At 36.7% G+C, this 19,968-nt stretch overlaps 1 protein-coding gene across 4 annotated transcripts in view; it reads left to right on the plus strand.

Annotated features, from left to right (window-relative positions):
- Positions 1-19,968, plus strand: part of LOC124640603 — a 25,983-nt gene continuing 6,015 nt past the window's right edge. For 2 of the 4 annotated variants that reach the window (XM_047178440.1, XM_047178438.1), the window contains exons 1-9: positions 1-353; positions 630-802; positions 1,223-1,318; positions 8,632-8,723; positions 10,504-10,613; positions 13,819-14,002; positions 15,121-15,198; positions 16,888-17,057; positions 18,187-18,309. In XM_047178440.1, coding sequence (XP_047034396.1) covers positions 186-353; positions 630-802; positions 1,223-1,318; positions 8,632-8,723; positions 10,504-10,613; positions 13,819-14,002; positions 15,121-15,198; positions 16,888-17,057; positions 18,187-18,309 — 1,194 coding nt within the window. In that variant the 5' untranslated portion in view covers positions 1-185. Of the gene's footprint in view, positions 354-629; positions 803-1,222; positions 1,319-8,631; positions 8,724-10,503; positions 10,614-13,818; positions 14,003-15,120; positions 15,199-16,887; positions 17,058-18,186; positions 19,960-19,968 lie in introns of those variants that run through there. The other 2 variants (XM_047178439.1, XM_047178441.1) reach the window with 2 other exon arrangements.

Consider the following 19,968-nt stretch of genomic DNA (forward strand, 5'->3'; position numbering starts at 1 on the left):
CTGGCAACACTGGTCGGCTGGCAAACGAACGAACCGGGGATTGCGGCTGTACCGAAATAATTCTTATTTTGCTTTAAAAAATCAATTTACTATATACGGTTCTAAATACTTCGACAAAAATGCGTGTAGCTTTTATAATTGTTTGATAGTATTGCCAAAAGCCTGACGTCCCGCAAACAGCCAAAATGAGTAACTGGGCTAGAAGGATGCATCGACGAGCTGCTACATTGAGCAATGTGGTTACGTCTTGTGGGCATCCAAACTCTTTGCCATACCCAAGAAGATTAGAGAAAGTGAAGTTTGGTGTTCCTCTACATGAAGTGTGCAAGGATGATATCCCTGGGCCCTTGCTTGTTAGTATACTAGTGACTTGAAGTTCCCTGACAACGCCCTTGAGAAACTTGCTAGTTTTGATTATCAATATGAATATGACCGTCTGTTTAAGTGCTGAATTGTTGTAGAGCGGGTTTCAGAAGTTGTATCAAGCTTGAAGTTATATATAGTTAAAACAGCATTTCATTCTGGTTTCCATTCTTGCGTGTGTTAATAGCGGCTTAACAAACAGCTTTATCGAGTGTTTGGTGTGTGTTGTGAGGTTTTCCTGGAAGTAAATCTGTGGTGATGTGCAGGTGCTGATACTGAAGCTGAACAAGGAGGCGCCGCTGCGTCGGGACGTGTTCCGCGCGCCGGGTCACCAGGGTGCCATGAAGAAACTGATTCACTTCCTGCAAACCGGCCGCCTGGTCAATGTAGATAACTACTCTGTTTATACTATTGCTAGTGTGCTCAAAAAATTCCTCAGGTAAGCATCCTTAATCATACTCTTACTTTTATTCTTTTTTCTCACTGGAACACAGTCTATTTAAGTGAGCAATGTTTCTTATTATTGCTAAAGCTGAATTGTTGCTTACTAACAATAGATAAATAGTTTTCTTTAATCTGATAAGGTTTTTTAAGTAAATATTTTTGTTTGCATTATCAGGAGGTGTGATAATAGTGTTTGACATACACTCAATACAGTTTAGATTGATTGATAATCTTTTAAAAGGTGTAAGTTCATGGCTGATGCAGTGAGCTTCATTTCCTGAGTGTAGAAAGTAATAGTTTTTTTACCTTAAAAGTTGTATCTGTAAAAATAAATTAAAGTACAGACACTTTTAAACATTGAGGCTAGTAAATAATTTTTTTGTGATTGATTTGTCATAAAATGTATATTGTCTAGGAAAATCCCTGGTGGTGTGTTTGGCCGAGACGGTGAGATGCACCTGTTCGCAGCAGTGGAACTACCTGAGGAGCAGCAAGTTGATGAAATTCGCAGGTCAGTCGCATGCATTATCAAGTCTAATTGAAATATGTATAACAAAGCTAGCAAAAATATAAGCCAGGTAAAATGATGTGTTATGGTTACAGTTTGCATACCTTTGTTGAACTACTTACTTCATAACAATGATTAAACTATGATCTATATTTTTTCTAAAGAAAGTACTAATCATTAACAAATGCCTGTCTGTACTTTTACTAGACTATAAAGTATTTGTATATGAACTCCATATTCTTATCCATAGGTATGCATACTATTAGTATCTATAACTATAAATAACTGTGGTACAATGTATTGTTCTCATATAAAATATTTATTTGAAACAGGTATTAGTTCCTATCATTAAGGCACTTTAGTTAAAACTTGCAACAAATAAACTTTTATTACGAATGTGATAACATTGTAATTAGGGCATGCAATTTCGGTAAAACAAAAATTACCGGTAAAAATTCGGTAATAAAAATATTTTTACCGGTAAACCGGTAAAACGGTAATTTTTGTAATTTTTTTAATGTGATATTATAACAATAAGATTGGGTAGTCTTAAAGCAAAAACTAAATAAATATGCAAAGTATAATGTGGTAAATGTTTTTTGTGACGTGGGCCGTAACAAAAAACATGTCATTACCATCCGTACGCGATGTCGCCGACAAAATGCAAGAGAAACGGCTACGAGGGTACGGATATGTAAAAAGGAGTGACACCTGAGGACATCGGCAGTGTGAATGTGATACTCAATCTCAATAGACCCGGTCAAAGGCTCAAAGGCAGGCCAAAACCGTGGTGGTTGAGTGTCGTAATGAATGACATGAAAATCTGCGAACTCGAAGAGAAAGATGTCTATTCAGGAGGATAGAGCGAAGTGAAAGAAGGAAGATACAGAAAGCCGACCCCGTCACAAGACGGGATAAATGCTAAGAATTACCGTAAAAAAATATATTTTTCATTGAAGTGAAAGCCCTTTTTTATGGTAAATCATCAAATGACAGACTCTTTCTGTCTAAAACCCATGTTTTTTAGTAGGCGTTTTATGGACCAGGGTAGCGGTAACTCTTTCGAACAATCCCGCGGCCCCGGCAGGCCTTGGCCCTGCTGGGCCCCACTGGGTTTGCTGACATCTCCCTGAGGAGCCCGTGGAACAACGCGCGCCGCTGACACGGGTCTGTTGTCTATGCAGACGGTGGAACGATGAGCCACCCGAACTCACCGCCCACAGACCGACGCCTACGGTGGCCGGGAGTCGTCTCTCGACCCTTGGCGCCCGTGGTGTCTTCCTGGTCCACTACAGCGGCTGGGATGAGAGGTGCTACTCGAAGTCGCTCCGCCGTCTCCTTCTCGAGCATGGCTGCTTCGCAGAAGGAGGCGACGGCTTCCCATTCCCTCTAGCTCCGGACCATGGCTTGAACCAGGGAAGGACGCGAAAGGTCGCCGCTGCCTATTGCCTCGACGACAACACGGCGGTACCCTTCCCAGGCAGTGCACACCTGGACTGTGTGCTCCACCGTGTCCGCGGCCCAGCGCGGTGCGGCGCGGCCCAGCGCGGCGCGGCGCGGCCCAGCGCGGCGCCGGATTGACCCAGGGTCAATCCCCACTGAAAGAGCAGCGGCCGGCAGCGGCCGGCAGCGGCCGTAAATGCAAGTGATTGAGCGCGAGCGCGGCGGGCCGCGCCGCGCTCTTACATTGTCCGTGCTCTTACGGCCGCTGCCGGCCGCTGCTCTTTCAGTGGGGATTGACCCCTAAGGACACACAAGTTTACTTTACTAAAAAACAGCATCTGTAACACTTACAATACGTAATGTATGCAACATTATATTCAGGTTACATAAGAAAGATTTGACGTTAAATGAACAATTGCTATATTTTATCAGAAAAACGTAAAAACCGGTAAATTACCGGTTTCATATTATTTTTACCGGTAATTTAAAACTCGCAAAAATGGGCAATTTACCGGTAAAAACGAAACCGGTTAACCGGTATTGCATGCCCTAATTGTAATTGTGTACTCTTTTCACCTTATCACCTAAAAATATTTTTGAAAACAGGTATTCAAGAATTATTTAAATATGCAACCAGTTTACTTAGTGTAGTGCCAAGATAATGTGTATCCTTCAAACAAAAACTATTTAAACATACAAGAATTTGCAGCAAAGTATAAAGAAAAATGGAAATGTGTGGTTACTAAAGTAAATGTAGGGTTACCAGCCTTGCCTTCTTTATTATTCCTTTTGCTTATTGTCAAGTACTGGTTCTCAACAATTATTCTCCTTGTAAACAAGCCTAAATTGCACAATTTAAAGCTTGCTCTGCCAAAGTTTATCTGCGTATATGTAACACTATTTGGGTATGCCAAAAAAACTATTTGATGAATTCTAGTTTCTAAAGTTTTTGATAAAACCATGCGAAAAAGCACATACAACACGGGTGCAATGCGCTTATTTTTCCGCGGCGATCAAAAGCTTAATAATGAAATTGTTTCTTCTAATTTGGTGATTTAACGCCGGTTTAATTTTGGCCCCCTTGACGCCAACTGAGTCAGTGAAAATACTGTCGACAAACTGTGTGACTTATCAATTTACGTTCGAATTCAATTGCCTCTTTGGATCGTTACTCTAAGGAAGCAATGAATCAAGAATTATCTCTGCAGTTTCTTTAATACTTTCCGAGTCTGGGGTCCTTAAATCTGCCAATCGCCAATCTGCCAATCTGAGCGAGCAAACTGGCCTTGAGGCCCTCCTTGCCTCGTATCATCGCTTAGTAAATTAACTAGTTAGGGCCCCGAGACTTAATACCAAGAAGTAATAGCAATTGCACCGAAAATAGAAAAAGTTTGTGAACTCTAAGGTAAACCGAGAGAAACAGCTAGTTGGCAATAGAAACCGCTCGCAAAGTTCAGCGTTTGCCGTAAGTCTAAAATTGAATTTTAAATACCCTTCGAGAGCTAGATAGTGTAACCAGTTTTGTGTTAGACAGCAGTAAGTTTATGGAAATCGGTCGGTAGTCGCTCCTCTAAAAATTGATATTCAGCAACTTCTAGCTCGAGTGAAAGCTGCGTCTTCAACCTAGTTGGGAAAAGGCCAAAAGGCTATGCGAATGTATGGTGATAGCCAACACTACGTGTCAAAGTTGATTTAGAAAACTAGTTTTAAAATTATACTGTAAGTTGTATCGAAATTAAGTTATGTTCTTAGAAATACTAAAACCGTTGTTTAAAGTATTGTAACGTTTTAAATGATATCTTCCGTCTTTAATTAATATAAGAATTGAACTGTTCTCGTCGTCAAAATGATACGCAAGTAAGTTTCCCATGGTTGCAGGTGTGCAATTATTTATGTACCTTGTTAGCTCATCGGCCGAGTTTAATGTTCGTAAGTAACCTGTTTTCCTCTGTTGACTTTTATGCAATTGTGTGGGATGATAAGCACCTCTTGTACAAATGTACATTGTTGTTGCATTACAACTAAATAGCTGGAACAATATTTTCAGAGTAGGTAGGTACTTTGAAACTGAATCATTAAAGTTATGCTTTATTAATTTTATTAAATTAAAAGTGCACCGATCCTATTTTTAACTTTGATTCAAATGTGTAGGTAGCTTATTATTTTTTTCAGAAACATGTAGTTTCTGGGAACAATAACATAAATATTTTTCTATTATTTAATCGTTTACCTGTTTGTGTATTCTCTTTCAATCTATTACCGCGTAAAATTTTATTATAACGCTTTGAACGGCTTATAGTAACACGCAACTGATATAAAATGACGTAAATACACAATAGATTTTATAATATAACGTAAGAGCTATTTTGTTCGCCTACATGAGATTAGATATTGTGCCCTTAGGGAATATCCTTTTTCTTGCAATAATAGCTTGTCTTGCAAAATTAAGTTAGTTATAATTTAACTTTGTTGATGGGGGGAAATAGAAAAAAGATCCTCCGTTTTGCTAATTAAAAGCAATCAAGGAGAATTATACTTTCGACTTCGACTATCAATATCTAAATTGAGATACTTTTCTCAACGACCCATGTATCAGGGGTCTACTTTAAAAAAAACTACATAGCTATACATAGTGACAGTAATATTATTTTAATGTTGCCATAATGTTTAGTTTGTCATTATTTACCGTTTGCCCCGTCATGGCGGGTATAGGACTTTCACAATACATCAGTATTATGGATAGGAACAATGGTTGTTTATAGAACACCCGACCTGAATTTTGATGCGCTTACACATAGTTACGGTGCGCTTCGGTTGCCATGGACATGGCAGTAAACAAATAAATATGTTTTTAGTATTTTGTGTCATGTTTCTTTGGTATGCAAATATTTATGGCCGTCACTTTAAATATTGTTTCAAAATCGGTTTAGTAGATCCGGAAATTATCCCCTACAACGCAACAAACCCTATCTCTTTATAATATTAGTATATATTTAACAATACAGACAACAGCCGAATTCGAACAACCAACTTCAGAAAAGTAATCGTTATTTTTTATTAAACTTAGGAAGAAGTCGTGGCCAAGACAAATGTAATTGGTCATGTCACGGACAAAAATAAGCGCTACTCAATTTTTTCCAAGTTTTTTGTTGTTTCATTTAGCTGCGATGAACGGTAGAATATTACCAGTGGTAGACAAAAATGTTTTTCAATTTTATACTTATCAAATTGCTAGCGTTTACCATCAGTTTCACTCGCGTACATAAAATAAAAAAGAAGCCTTCCTCGATAAATAGGCCCTAATATTGAAAGACTGAATCGATCCAGCAGTTCCCAATAATAGAGCATTCAAGCAAAAAATCCCTACAGCTTTTTATTTCACCTATGAACTATTTATCCCCATTACGTTTTTAAATAACATAGTTGCAATGAACCTTAAACAGATTTGCCCTAAAATGTTTAAAAGATCGCGGGCGCGGTCTGACATATTGAGCGTGAACTCCCGGGTCCATCGAGTTTGGAACCATTCGACCATTAAGTTTCCAAGCACTCGGTTAGGCTACAGGCATGACAGATATTGTTTATAGATCTGAATAATGAAACCTGTCTAGAATGGAGGCCATGGAGGGGAAAATTTGTTTGGCTTGGAACCTCTTGATTTCACCAGGATACAGCTTTTTGTGAATTATTCGCATGGTCCAAGTCAGCATAGAGTTTTTCAATGAGCAATCATTGATCTTTGAATTGCATCATCAAATGTAAGTTGATCATTAAGGATTGTTTATACTTTTGATCTGAGACACAGTCTTAAGTTTAAGTAGCTGAGAAAAAAATACGACAGTTACTAAATATATATAGACAGTAAATAGCATGATGCTTTTAAAATCGGAACCATAACCAGTTAATGAATTGGTTTCACATTGAATTGCTGACCGTGAACCTTCGATTCTAAGCCATGGTCAGCGATCAGCTAATAAACTTTCTTTTTTACAATGATAATGCTCTGTTTCGATTCGAGTAGGTCAGGTTTTCTTTCGATTTTTACAATATTTTATTATTTAACAACTGCTATTGTTAACATCCTGTCGCGGCTGCGGGATTGTTGGAGAGTTACCGCGACCCTAGTATAAAAAGGGCTTCAGATGATGAATGAAAGCTGGGTTTTAGTCAGTAAAAGTCTGATACTCCCACTGCAGCCACAGCGGGAGGGGGCAATTTGTTGATTTATCTGATGTATTACATAAAAATAAGACTGTTAACATTAAACGGCTCTCATATATCAAGGCGAAGGAGCCCAATTGTATAATCGGAACAGCGTTGAGCGTACATATTGGCGTAATCGTTCCTTATTCATGCGTTAAGTCGACGCCTCATACTGCATGTTATACAATGCCGTCTTTCAACTCATTCATATAAATCTTGAAGAAACCGAGTTATTCGTGCGGTTTTGCCATCAATTACGAACCAAAGGTCAATGACCTCACGTACGTTTTTAATTTTCCTCTTATAATAATTAGGTCACCGCGATAATATCATTGAAGTACCAATAACCGCAGTATCACGGAAAATATTGATTGGAATATTAATTTTAAATTGTTAATAGATTTTTTTTATCAATTTTAAGTTTATTTTCCTTGTGTGACGTGGAAAAATTTTGTTTTATATGGAATTTGATTAAAAAAAATTATGACATAATTGTATTTTGATGTAACATAATACATAATTATATGGTTGTTATTATTTTCGACGAAGTTATGTATTACGGGTTGCGTGAAGCACCGCCGTATAGCTACCAGTATCAAGATCACTATCATTCTTGCGAACATGCGATTCTTTTCTCTCAATTGACTCGCACAATTCAACGGTATTGCTATTAGTAGTACATACCATGCATATTTTTAATTTTCACTCTCATTGGTCGCATGTTTACATGATTACCGTAACTTTAGCCGTGTCACGCAGAGTCTGGGTACATGAACACTTCCAGTAAAGCAGTTTATTGATTCATAGATCAGATTTTGCATTTAGGGTACGCTACATTGCGGTACAAAAGGCCTACGAAGGAACATGATTGGTTTTAGTAAGTAAGAGTCTTACACTCCCTCACGCTGCGAACCCACAGCGCGAGGAGTCAATTGATGATTTCCCATAAAAAGGTGGCATTTAGGGTCAAAGCTTGCCGTGGCTGTGGGATTGTTATAATCAGTACCATCGCCCCTTAACACAAAGATCCCCAAAAAGAACAAGGCTGGATTTTTGTCAGAAAGAGTCTGACACACATGGAGATGACGGACCCATTTGATTATTTTCCTCCTTCCTAAAAAAGGTGTTGATTACGCGATGTTTAGGCTGCTATCGTCATGCTATACATCTACTTTCATAATGAAGTAGTTCCTCAGCACAATACAACTTAGTTTAACTTGTGTAAGTAAAGTGGAACTTTACCACTCGTGCTACATAACACATGTATGCGACTGTTGTCGAGACTCGGCGTCGTCAGTCGATGCTTTATTTAGCCGCTTCATTGATTTATCTATATCCAATGCTTGAGTCAAAATCAAAATTTGAATGTCATGTCATTTCAACATGTAACTTTAATGCAATAGGGTACATAAATGTTGTAAGATATTTTTGTTGATACTGTAATAAAGGTCCCATTTGGGTGGGTTGCGGGATAGTTCGAAAGAGTTAACGCGGCCCTGGTAAATAAAGGGCAGTTAAGAAGGAACGTGATGGGTTTTAGTCAGTAAGAGTCTGACTAAAGCCCAACATGCACAAGATCCCATTTAGATGCTTGATAAATGTTTCAGAAACATCATATTCGTTTTTATAAGCATTAATACCACGTTAGTAAATTCAGTTTTTGTCCCCAGATTGCTACTGTCGCTGCCGGTATGCACGCAGAGGTTGTTGGTGCTACTCTTCGGCACGTTTCGGGTGATGGCCTCCAACGCTGACAAAGCAGGTATTTGAACACTAATTGCCAACAAAAGCTACTATTCTTTTTTGCACTGGTATATTCTGTCGAAATCATCAGCACTTCCTAGACTTAGGAATTAAAAAATATTTACATTTGAGGCTTGAGGATGTACGCAATCTAATTAAGATGAACTCAATGACTAACTGCAAATGAAATGTTAACTCTTTGTTCGCTAATATTTGAGTTGACTAACTTCAAGAATATTCGCGATAGTATATCAAAATTCTTAACATTGCCGAGATTCGATAGGCCCGATTAAGGTTTATTACGATGTTATGTACATGACAATACATAGCCAGCATTTGGCAGTGGCCTAACGAAAGTAATTAGTGGTAATAATGCCAATTACACGCGAAGCTGCGTGGGCGCGCGTGATGCAACGGCTTTACATTCATTGTGCTATTATTTAATGTTTCTTCAGAACGTCTCGCTGGATTATTTCTTGGCCTAGTTCGTGATGACGTCTTTGCTTTAGTAGCTTTAGGCGTAACCTTTTTGATCTATTATATATTTATATTAATTATTTAGGTCGCGCTGTGCTGGCCTAGTTTCCGAAAAGTCGCGATTTTATGGGAAATGTCACTGCTCCCATCGGTAGAAAAATATTATTTTGCTTTCAAATAATATGCCGTAGTTTCGTGACTCCGATATAGCGAAGGTAGAAATAAATATGCAAGGATTCAATTATTTATTTTCGCATAAAGTTGTGCGTGTTTTGCATAACAAAAGGCGTGAGGGCTACATTAATGATTTACTCTCATCAATCTCTTAATCAGTAGGATCTTTTGCTATCACACATGGCAACTATATCTGAATGCTCTTTATAAGGCGTGTTCTTCGTCACGTCTCCTTTTAATACGTATTCTGTTTTCCTGGACAATGTTACCGCCGACAAAAGCGTCGTGTGCGATTGTGCGTCGCATATACGGCTCATTTAGCTCTATATCGAGCCTTGTTTAATGCGACTTGCGTCTGTCTGTTCGTCATTGTCGTCGCAGGTACTAATATGTAAAATATTATGGTAATGACGTATGGACGCATGAACGCGAATGCGGTGCGCTGCAAATAATAGGAACCTCTTACGTGACTCTAGTTGTATTTGAATCAAAAGGCTGTTGTTAAATGACCTTTTGACTTTTAAGTTGGTTTTAATTACCTACTTAGGGATTTTATTTAAACTTAGGCACAGCTTTTTGTTGATGTATTGTTTTTTCTTCATGCGTTGTATTCAGTAGTCAATTAAGTGTAAGAAGAATGAATACCGATTCATACCATTCAGTCATGACTTATGTATGACGATTACGATGTTAAGTTTTTGTCGTATTTTTTATACCAAGAAAACTCCGTTCATACACCATTGCGTGTAGAAGTGCAACAGCACTTATGCATTCTGGTACGACTTCTGTATTAATGCTAAATAATAGCTAATTCGGTGTCTGCAGTTTTAATTACTGTAATTTGCCGCTTAAGTAGTTTTTTTTTTGTATCCGACAATTAGATAAAACAACCAAGTTGAACGACTTCACCGTGCTTAAACGAAGAAGAGAAAAAGTTAATTTGTTTTCCGTGAATATCTTGTGCTGTGATTTATTTACAGGTTTTTGACTTGAGAAAAAGCGTTTAGTTCAGCTTCTAATTTACTTGTTTAATGACTAATGAGTTTTTCGGTATCTGAAAAAAAGTTTGGATGTCAATTTAAGGGCTTTTATCACCAGAATATTCCCCAACTACAGTACATTGATTCAAACAATTGTATTGTTTCTAGGTACAGGTATGACATCCGAAGCCCTGGGCGTGTCGGTGGCCCCATCATTTTTCCACTCTTGCGTGTCGGACGGCAAAACAGCCACAATGGAGGACGTTCAGAGATTCAAGGTTAGTTCAATCATTATCTGTCATATGTCACAATACTAAGGTGTCATTAGACCCACGTATGGCTGAGGAAATGTTAAAATTGTCATGTTGTTATTGATTCGTGATAGTTTGTTCGAAGTTGCCATGGTTTCCCGTGGAACTTTCTGTTAGTTACATCCTTTTGTCTAGTGAGTCATAACTTCATAAGCTACTTGGTAAAGAATATGATGAAATTAAAATATGCAAACTATGACTAAGTAAGATATTAAAAGACTTATCAAGCAATGCCTTGACATAAACATAATTTCCAAGAATTATGAGAAAAAAATTAACAACAGATGCTTTTGAACTAAATATTGGGCTGATGATACCATATGGATACATAGAACTAACATACAAAAACTATGTTTAATGTGTGTACAAGGGGAGTGAATGCGCTTTGTAAAGTGATACATGTATGTGTCGCACTATGTGATAGCTGCACCATTATCGACGATTAAATATATCGAGTTTCGGTGTAATCACCTGATGTGGACATATGTTACCTATATTATGAATCTACGTTTGTTTTGGTACCGGTCGCTCATCATACGATTGACGTTTGAACTTATGCGATGACATTTACAATAGAAAGGTTTTCAGTCGCTAAGCAGCTTTTGCTGTGATTTTGTTTCACTATGAAATAAGCAGTTGAGGCGTTCTAATTTTTTCTTCCCTCTGAACGTTTATTGTTATACAATGACTTTATTAGGTACCATATCCAGTGATAAGTCGAAAGTAAAAAAATGCATTTCTTGATATGAAGCTTTAATAAGTATAGGTAGTAGATTTCCAAAGACAGTATTTTACATACCTCCTATTTTACTACGTACTTACCATTGTTACAAGTATAATCCGTTGAATGACTCGTATATGTATAAAGGTGAATCATATTGAAAGTCATTGTAAAACGAAATCAATCTAAGTAGACATTAACAATGAAAGTGAACGCCAAGAAAAGCAACTATATAATCTTGCTATCGTAATTCATAGTCAATAAACAGTTTTTTTATCAGCAATGTCGAGTGGGATTCTAATAGTGTTTCCTTATCAGATACAAGGCTTAAATTTAAATTATCTTTCGCTTGCTGACTGTATGTGCATTGTAATGCGTTTGCAGTACCAAGATTATATTTTATCACTTTATGCGATTGTTCTTTTCGAAAACACGTAGTTAAATCAGATTGTAAGGAGGAAGTTACGTTAGTTTAACGTTTAGGCGATTATACGTGTTTTAGAACGGGTTAAGTAATTGACGTTCTTTTTAACTATAAATCGAACCTACAAGTCAACAGTCGGAAAAGTTGCTGTAACGATGATAGCTGAAAAACTAGCAGCATTTCTAGACTGAAAGTTGTACGTAAAAACTGATTACACAAATGTATGTGAACATTTCTGCTTTACTTGAGTTTATCTAAAGCCGGTGCATTCCACGGTTTTTATGAGACATTGCAGACTTCGACTGATTGTACAATTACGTCATATGTATTAATTAACCTTTTTCGTTGCTTTTCCAATTGTCTTTGACATGCATTACGGTTTTAATTATGACTTCTACTCTCTGGACGGTCATAACCTTCTATGAGGTTTTACATACACTTATTCTTCGATGTTTTAGTTTTTCAGATGTTCTATAAACTTATTAGGAAGTAAAGTACCTAGGTACTTATATATATTTTTGGGAGTCATATTTTCAGTTAGTGTTTTAAGAGTACCAATTTTGAACATACAAGTTTGTGTTAAACATTGTCCACATCAATTGATTAAATCGATGTTAAAAATTAAATGTAAGAGCGTAACTGTAAATAGCTTGTACTGTATTCACTAAAACTGTATAACATGCGGCAAAAGGCTGAAGTTTCCGTGAGTACAACATTATACAACCAATCAGTTTACTTCCACTGTTACTTTATGTAGCTCATCGTAACTTATGTAGCTCATCGTAACTTATGTAGCTCATCGTAACTTATGTAGCTCATCGTACTATGCTTTCCTTAACTGCGGTTATTTATGTATTACGCATTTCCTACTTACTTATTGCATGAGGTATTGTGTGTAGCTTGTTCGTGTATTATTGTTTGTTTATATAGAATTGTGTTATTTTGTTGATGAAGTTCCAAATAACGGCTGTACTTACTTTGTAGTGATGAATATAATTTTCGCTTGATTAGGCATTTAATAGCGCCAGAAGTAGTCTTTGCTTTTATTGTTGTGGCTGGTTGTGATTGTAAATATGTATTTAATTAACATTTTAAAATACGACCTTTATCTTTTCGTAGAAATACTGAAACTCACTCAATTACCTGCTCTTTATTATTCCTTTATAATCGAAACATTTCGGCTGATGGCATTCCCTTGCAGAAAGGAATTATTTAATACTTTGCTTTATGCTATAGACCTTCATATTAAACTCTCCTCTCATTCTTCTAGTAAGCTTTTATAGAAATGATATTACATCATAGAATGCTACATTGTGCTCCTTATCGGTTAACTCAAGCAAGAAGCATCACCTATTTATTTTTTCGACCTCACCACTGATAAGCTTGATTCATGAATTCTTTGGTTACTCACTTCCTGCACTCGGTTCACTGTTACTCAACGAAATATTGTACCAGTGAGGGCTTATTGTTCAATTGTCGGTTACAATAAATTATGTTAGATTCTATAGGAGGAAAGGTTATTTGTGAAATTTTATCTGATTGTTGAAGAGTCGGCTTTTACTGAATTGCTTAGTGAGTCCTGAATCTATGAGTCATGCCTGATACGAGTAATATCTATCAGCTGTTAATTTGCATTAGTAGTCAAACATAATTTGTACAAATGTATGGAGTGACTCATACATGAAAATTGAATTTCCACTCTGGATAATGCAATAAAGTGTTTGCTAGTTTGTCCGCCGTTATAAGCATTCCCTAAGTAGTTACCATTTAATACCTATTATATCATCGATTTTATTGTTGATGATCATCTATTTAACTTATATAGAATATTAATTTATGTTTTCTAAAAACAAATATGCTAGTATGCGAATTTTCCCCCCAAAATTCAAAACTATTAACGGCCGTTCCCGATATCCTATTTATCTTCGATCTTTGACAAAAAGACTGATGTCAACATTCTATCTTCAGTAAGCAAATGTACAGGTAGAATATTGGGAGCGGCTTTTACACAACAACCTCATGTCCAGGTGGCGACCCGTATCATGCGGCAGCTGATCGAACAGTTCAGTGCCGGCGATCTCTTCGGTCGAGACAACTACGAGTATTACGCGCGGGTGACGGGCCGGATACTCAGGGTGAAGGACGAGTGGATATGCTCCTTCAGGGACCCGCCCCCGCCGCGGCACCATCGCGACCAGGAGGCATATGCTAGTAAGTACCACTGTCCTTATGAAATTAGTGAACAGGCTGGTTTTGAACAATAGGTGGTACTTTTCCTTCGGCTGCCTTGAGGGAGATTTTGGGCATGGTCCGTCGATGAAGAACCAGAGGGAATGAAGCAACCAGATGATAGCTGATAGAAGAGAGTTTTTAAGAAGAAAATTAGCTGCTCTGATCCCAAATTAAATTGGGACGAGGGGATTAGTTCCTTATCGTAATTTTAGAATATGGATGATGATGATGTGACCAAGATCAGGTTGATGATATTTCCAACTGTTTCTGTAACTGTGAGTCCAAGCAAGGCCTTATTCTTCAGTGTCACCCGTAAAGTTATATTTCTACATATTAAACCTCAGTTCTCTGGTCCTATGTGGTATATTTTGCTCTTTTCCTACAATCATTGTGATGTCAGTTCACAATTATTATTTTGCATTCCAAGGTTGCACTCCAAAGTCCTTACTTATTATTTTAACTTTATAGATATCTACAATAGCAGTTACAGTTTCGTTTTGTCATAAGAGCCGCATGGCCGATGGAGCGACACTCGAGATATAAGATAATATTTATAAGTAAGTCTAATAACACTCGTCTGAACCTAAGGTTATTATAATAATATAGTACTCGACTAATTGTTCAAATCATCGTTACACTAATTAAACAAAGACGGAACGTAATTTGACTACAGATTTTTGACTTCAAATTAAGATGAGCCTCTGAGATAATATCAAGTTATATTTGAATAAGATACATGAGAAAATCTTTGAGCGGACATTGTTTTGTAAAATACGGAAACTGAGCTTCTTATGTTATGAGAAACTTTAGTCACAACACACATTGTTCAAACAGTTTTATTGGGTGCGCTCTCTGTATCAAGGCCTTGTAATAAGAATTTATTTTAGACAGAAACACGAACGCTCCGTGTATTAATTAGTACTGGACTCTTTGTTTCATATTTTTGTTGAATCTTTTTATTCTTTTACGCAATTGTAATGAATTACAGAGTTCTTATAAGGCCCTGGATTGTATAAAAATAAAATAATTTAAATAAAAAATATTTCCGTACTTCCTATAATAGAGAAGTTTTTAAAAGGTTATTACTTTATTTACAGGACAATTGTCTCTGGAGGCTGAAAAAACATGGCTGCAATGCGAGTGCGATCGTTGGGGCAACAAATTTAATTTAGAAGGTAAATATATAAATCAATTTCGTACACGTTCGTATTGCCAGAGGGAATTAATTCCTAATATAATAGAACATTTTTCGCAGGTCATCCGAATGAAAGTCATTTAAGTTGTTAAAAAATACATAGTCAAGTTACAAAATTCATTGCAAATAATATATTATTTTTGGTGAGTTTCCGACAGTTTGTGAATGAGTTGCATAACATATCACATTTGATTTTCATACTTGGTACGGATTTGTTTTTTATTAAACATGGGTTTTGGTAGCACCGATTTGGTAGATCTCTAGCAACCACACTAATATAGACCCAAGTATGAGTTTGATTAATTTTTGAGTACCTGATATGTACCTACATTTGTATTTGGGATCACTAACTGGGTCGGGATCATTTAAAACATTTGTTTTAGTTTTTTGACTTTACTAGAATTACCATTGTAGTACGAGTAGTACCTAGGTATACTTACTTTCTAGATTAGAGTAAAATAATTTTAAATTGGGAGAAGTCAGTTTCGAGTTGACTTCATCTAACAGCGTGCTTCTTGTATTTTTGCGCCATTTTATGATTACTTGGGAGCAATTCATAATGCAATACTTCAAGGCTTTAGTGCAATATTGATCCGGTAAGTATCCCAACGGAATTTAACCTTATAGATAACACTTCTCGAACCTACTTGGATTTTGAGTATTGTCATTAAAAACTGTACAATACGGTTCTTTGAAGGGTTAAAATTATTAATATGGGCAAAACTAAAATCCTGTCCTATTCTTTCTTATTTGTTGTGTATACAACCGTTTTAATCCAATTATTTTCTATTTCGGTTTTCACTAATCCAGTACTTTCATTTACTACATTGAATTCAATATTCATATTGCACACTTAGGAAACTATTTATTTTTTGCACAGTCTTGGGAACATAAGGGAAATGAGTCACATTTTTCTTATTTCCCGTATCATTAAGCGATGAATATAATCATCTTCTAATAACGGTATTAACTCACTTCTGTTGAAATTTAAAAAAAATAAATTTAAAACAGTCACTGTGACATCAGTTTCAAGTTGTTTTATTGATGTAAATGACTGCATACTTGCGCCAACCCATCTTAATAAAAGGAAGCACTGACAGTCAACTAATCCATTGTCACAAAACATGTGGTCATTTACAAAGTATTGCATTTTTTAAATACATTATGGTATTATTCACGGGCTTACTTACTATGCCTCGTTCAAATATAGGTAGGACGGTTATGTCCAAATTGCAACACGGGTTACACTCTAGAAAAAGTTATGTTTTTGAACAACTACTGTGCCAATCTCAAACTCTGCAATCAGTTCTCGGTTGGTATTTAAACAATGTATGGGAAAGTAATTTAGGAAAAACATTAAGAGTCCAAAAATATTTATTCAAACGCAATGTGTATTCTACTCTCACTATTGAAAAACAAATAAATAAAATCGTATAATAAGATTATGTAACAGTACTCCATAGGCTAGTGAAATGTCGTATACCGTCACGGCACAAAATATCTTTAGTAAAGTCTGTAGTTCCCAGACCTGATAAAACCGACCCTAAAATTGTTACTGTTGTTTTATCGTCCCACTGCTGGGCACAGGCCTCCTCTCACACGGAGAAGGACCTAAAATTGTAGTTCTCATTAAATGCTAACAAAAGGCAGTAGATTGTAGAGTGTGAAGTGGATTGTCTGGCAGGGCTGTCGAAGTCGGAGGAGTGCCAGTCGATGCCAGCGCTGGCGGGCGGCGGCGGCGCGGGCGCGGCGGGCGGCGTGCTCGGCATCATACCCGAGCATAGCTTGCTGGACTCCTGCACTCGCCTGTCTATATCGCTTGAGGAAAGCGTTTTTAAAGTACGTATAACCTACAGCATCTTTCGGGCTTGTTTTTGGTGGGAATTTCATCAAATGACCTTTTCTGCTTTGGGTGCAGCGTGAAGGAGTGTCAGACCCTTACTAAAACCCACCATGTTCCTTCAGGAGCAATTCTTTAGTCCGATGCTTTTGGGCTAAGGTCTTAATTGATCTCGGTATCAGGATACTCGAATGTGAAACACTAGGATGGTTGCCGGTTATTGGGGGAAACCTCCATTCAGCGAAGGGTAGCAATAATTTGACAATGAGTGTTAATCAGATTATATTGATAAACGCACACATTTTCAAATACATTCCTTTTACAACACGTTGGTATATAGATGTTGGTATGTAGATTTGGACTGTTTGCGCTGATTTCATTCTCTTCTTAGGCCGAACTTATTGCATAAATGAATGCTGTAACCTTATCAATGGTTAAAGTCTCAACGTAACGTAACGTTCTCAACGTAACGTAACGTTCTCAACGTAACAAAACTGAAGTGTACATTCATTTGCATTTAATTAATGAGTCTACTCTGTATTACCTTACTCTATATATCTTATTATGATTATGCAACAATGTGCACTTCTTTAATCTTGATAACTGACATTGACACAATAAATGAAAAGTAACAGATATGATACAGGTATCTAAAGAAAATCAGGTCAAACCAAATTTGCAGCGCGATAGTGCAAGTAATAATCAGTTTAAATCGAACCACTTGTCAGAAAACATCGCTTTTGTGACGCTTCTTGTACAATGGAAAGTTCTAGAAAAGTGTGTATTGAAACATTGCTCTTTCTTTAAAATTCGCCATTGATAAAGTGTTACAGATCTTGCTTATTTATATAGTTTTTCAACATTTTGTGTAAAGACTTGTAAATCGCCATATTTGTTTCAATGTTTTTAACCTCAATTGGTATATTGGCTATCATATGTCTATCTATATCATAACGCTAAAGAGTTTGTTCCACCAATTAGAAAACAAATGGGTCTTAAGCGTATTTGTCGGGTAAGATAGGGCAGTGTATACTTCATATATTCGAAGTAGTTCTCAAATCTCATGAGACGTGGAAGAAATCACTGGTGGAGGCTACTAAATTAATGTGTTTTACTACCAATCTCCAGGTATCAGTGAGCTCGTCATCTCAATCGTCTCGCAGCAACTCAAGTCCCCACATGACGCTGGAAGAGTTACGCGCCATCAACAAATACGCCGAGAGCACAAAGAGCCTCTCCTACTTACCTCAGGTACGAAACCAAATGTATTACGAACATATCTTGCTACTGTTACTACTCATCTATTTGACTGTATTCTTCAAATGATTCTTGTTTCTCTATCTTTGTTATTTGTGTTTTAGAAATCATTTTTTACAGTCAAATTCGCTTATAAGTGCCTAACTGAATTAATAATAAGTCTTTAGTGTTTCTGTGTTACTTTGCATAATAAAGTTAATAAAAAATGATTTGTGAGACGGTTCTATCTGTCCATATAAGTATGTGTTCTATCTAATTACATAATACTATAAAACTATTAGCTCCCATAATAACATTTATTTCTGCCATTACATCAAAACAAAAGTTGGTATTGCCATCACCAAAAAATCACATGCCACTAACATACTACCAGATTGAAAAATGGCCACATTATTATATGGACGCCATTGAGCCCTTTAAACTGAACAGATGAATGTATAAAGAGTATTATTTCAATTCTAGCGCTCACTGAAGGACATGTTTTATAAGACTAAGTGATGGTGACGAGAATTTTCACAATATCCACCTGTAGATTCTAAGTCTGTTTCCCCTGTACTGTCTCAGAAGTAACGTGGACTGCTAGCTGTAATATTATATAACACTTAGTACAAAATTATTGTAGGAAAAATTAAAAAAATTGTAGTGTTTTGATGTAGGTGTTCATCCGCTACTAATAATTGGCATAGGTAACTTATGAGTAGTAAATTGTGCGATTGAAATGCCGTATTTATATATTAAATAAAGAATCGTGATTCGCCAGTAGTCCACGTTTGACTCTTACATGCATGAGTGATGTCTGTTTCCCTGATAACCTAGGACAACTTGTGGCTGATCTGTTAGTTCTTAGATATTTCCTCTTGATATACATTATGTTACTGGTAAATACACGGTGTGACATACAACAGAATGTTGGACACAATGTGCTTACTTAAAGCTAGGTGTGGCAACGCACACACACATACACAGATGCTTATAGCAGCACTCAATGGTGCAGTGTGACCACCACAAACGAACACCTAGATATACGTAATATTATGATATTTATTTCTTATGATTGTTATCCTCTATTTTAATAAGAATGTACTCAATAACATGACTGAATATTTTTATCATTGAAATAAAATAAAAATGTAATATTTTATTCAGTGGTTGTGGTACCTTTTGTGGTTAATATTATGTAGGCGAAACTAATATTCGTTTCATTTCGTCGACTAATTATAGAAATATTAGTTACTAATAAATTATTAACACATGCTCCATGTTTACTGTAATTAACCTCAGTTTTAATAAACATTGCCGAAGTAGGGTGGGTACTTGACTAATTAATTAATTATTACCGGTCGAAATTAATATCTTGTGCTAAATTAGTTCGCGAAAGTACCTATACGACTGCCTCTTGTCGCGACCCCCCTTCCAAAAAAATCGTCATTTAACAGTCTTTTTATGATAAACCAACCAGCCTAAACTGACTTGGATTCCCAGGTAAATCACAAAATATTTATGGTAACATTTTAAGTGGGAATATGTCAGTAAGTTATTGCATAAGTATTGAAATAGGTAAATAGAGAATCGGGTCAGTTTAGGCAGAAAGGGTGTCGGATTAGGTGTCGTGGTCGGGGTGGGAGGTCGCGAGGTGTAAGCGGTGTGGTGCGT

The sequence above is a fragment of the Helicoverpa zea genome, chromosome 21 (genome assembly GCF_022581195.2).
Source record: "Helicoverpa zea isolate HzStark_Cry1AcR chromosome 21, ilHelZeax1.1, whole genome shotgun sequence".
In the NCBI taxonomy this organism is placed as follows: domain Eukaryota; kingdom Metazoa; phylum Arthropoda; class Insecta; order Lepidoptera; family Noctuidae; genus Helicoverpa; species Helicoverpa zea.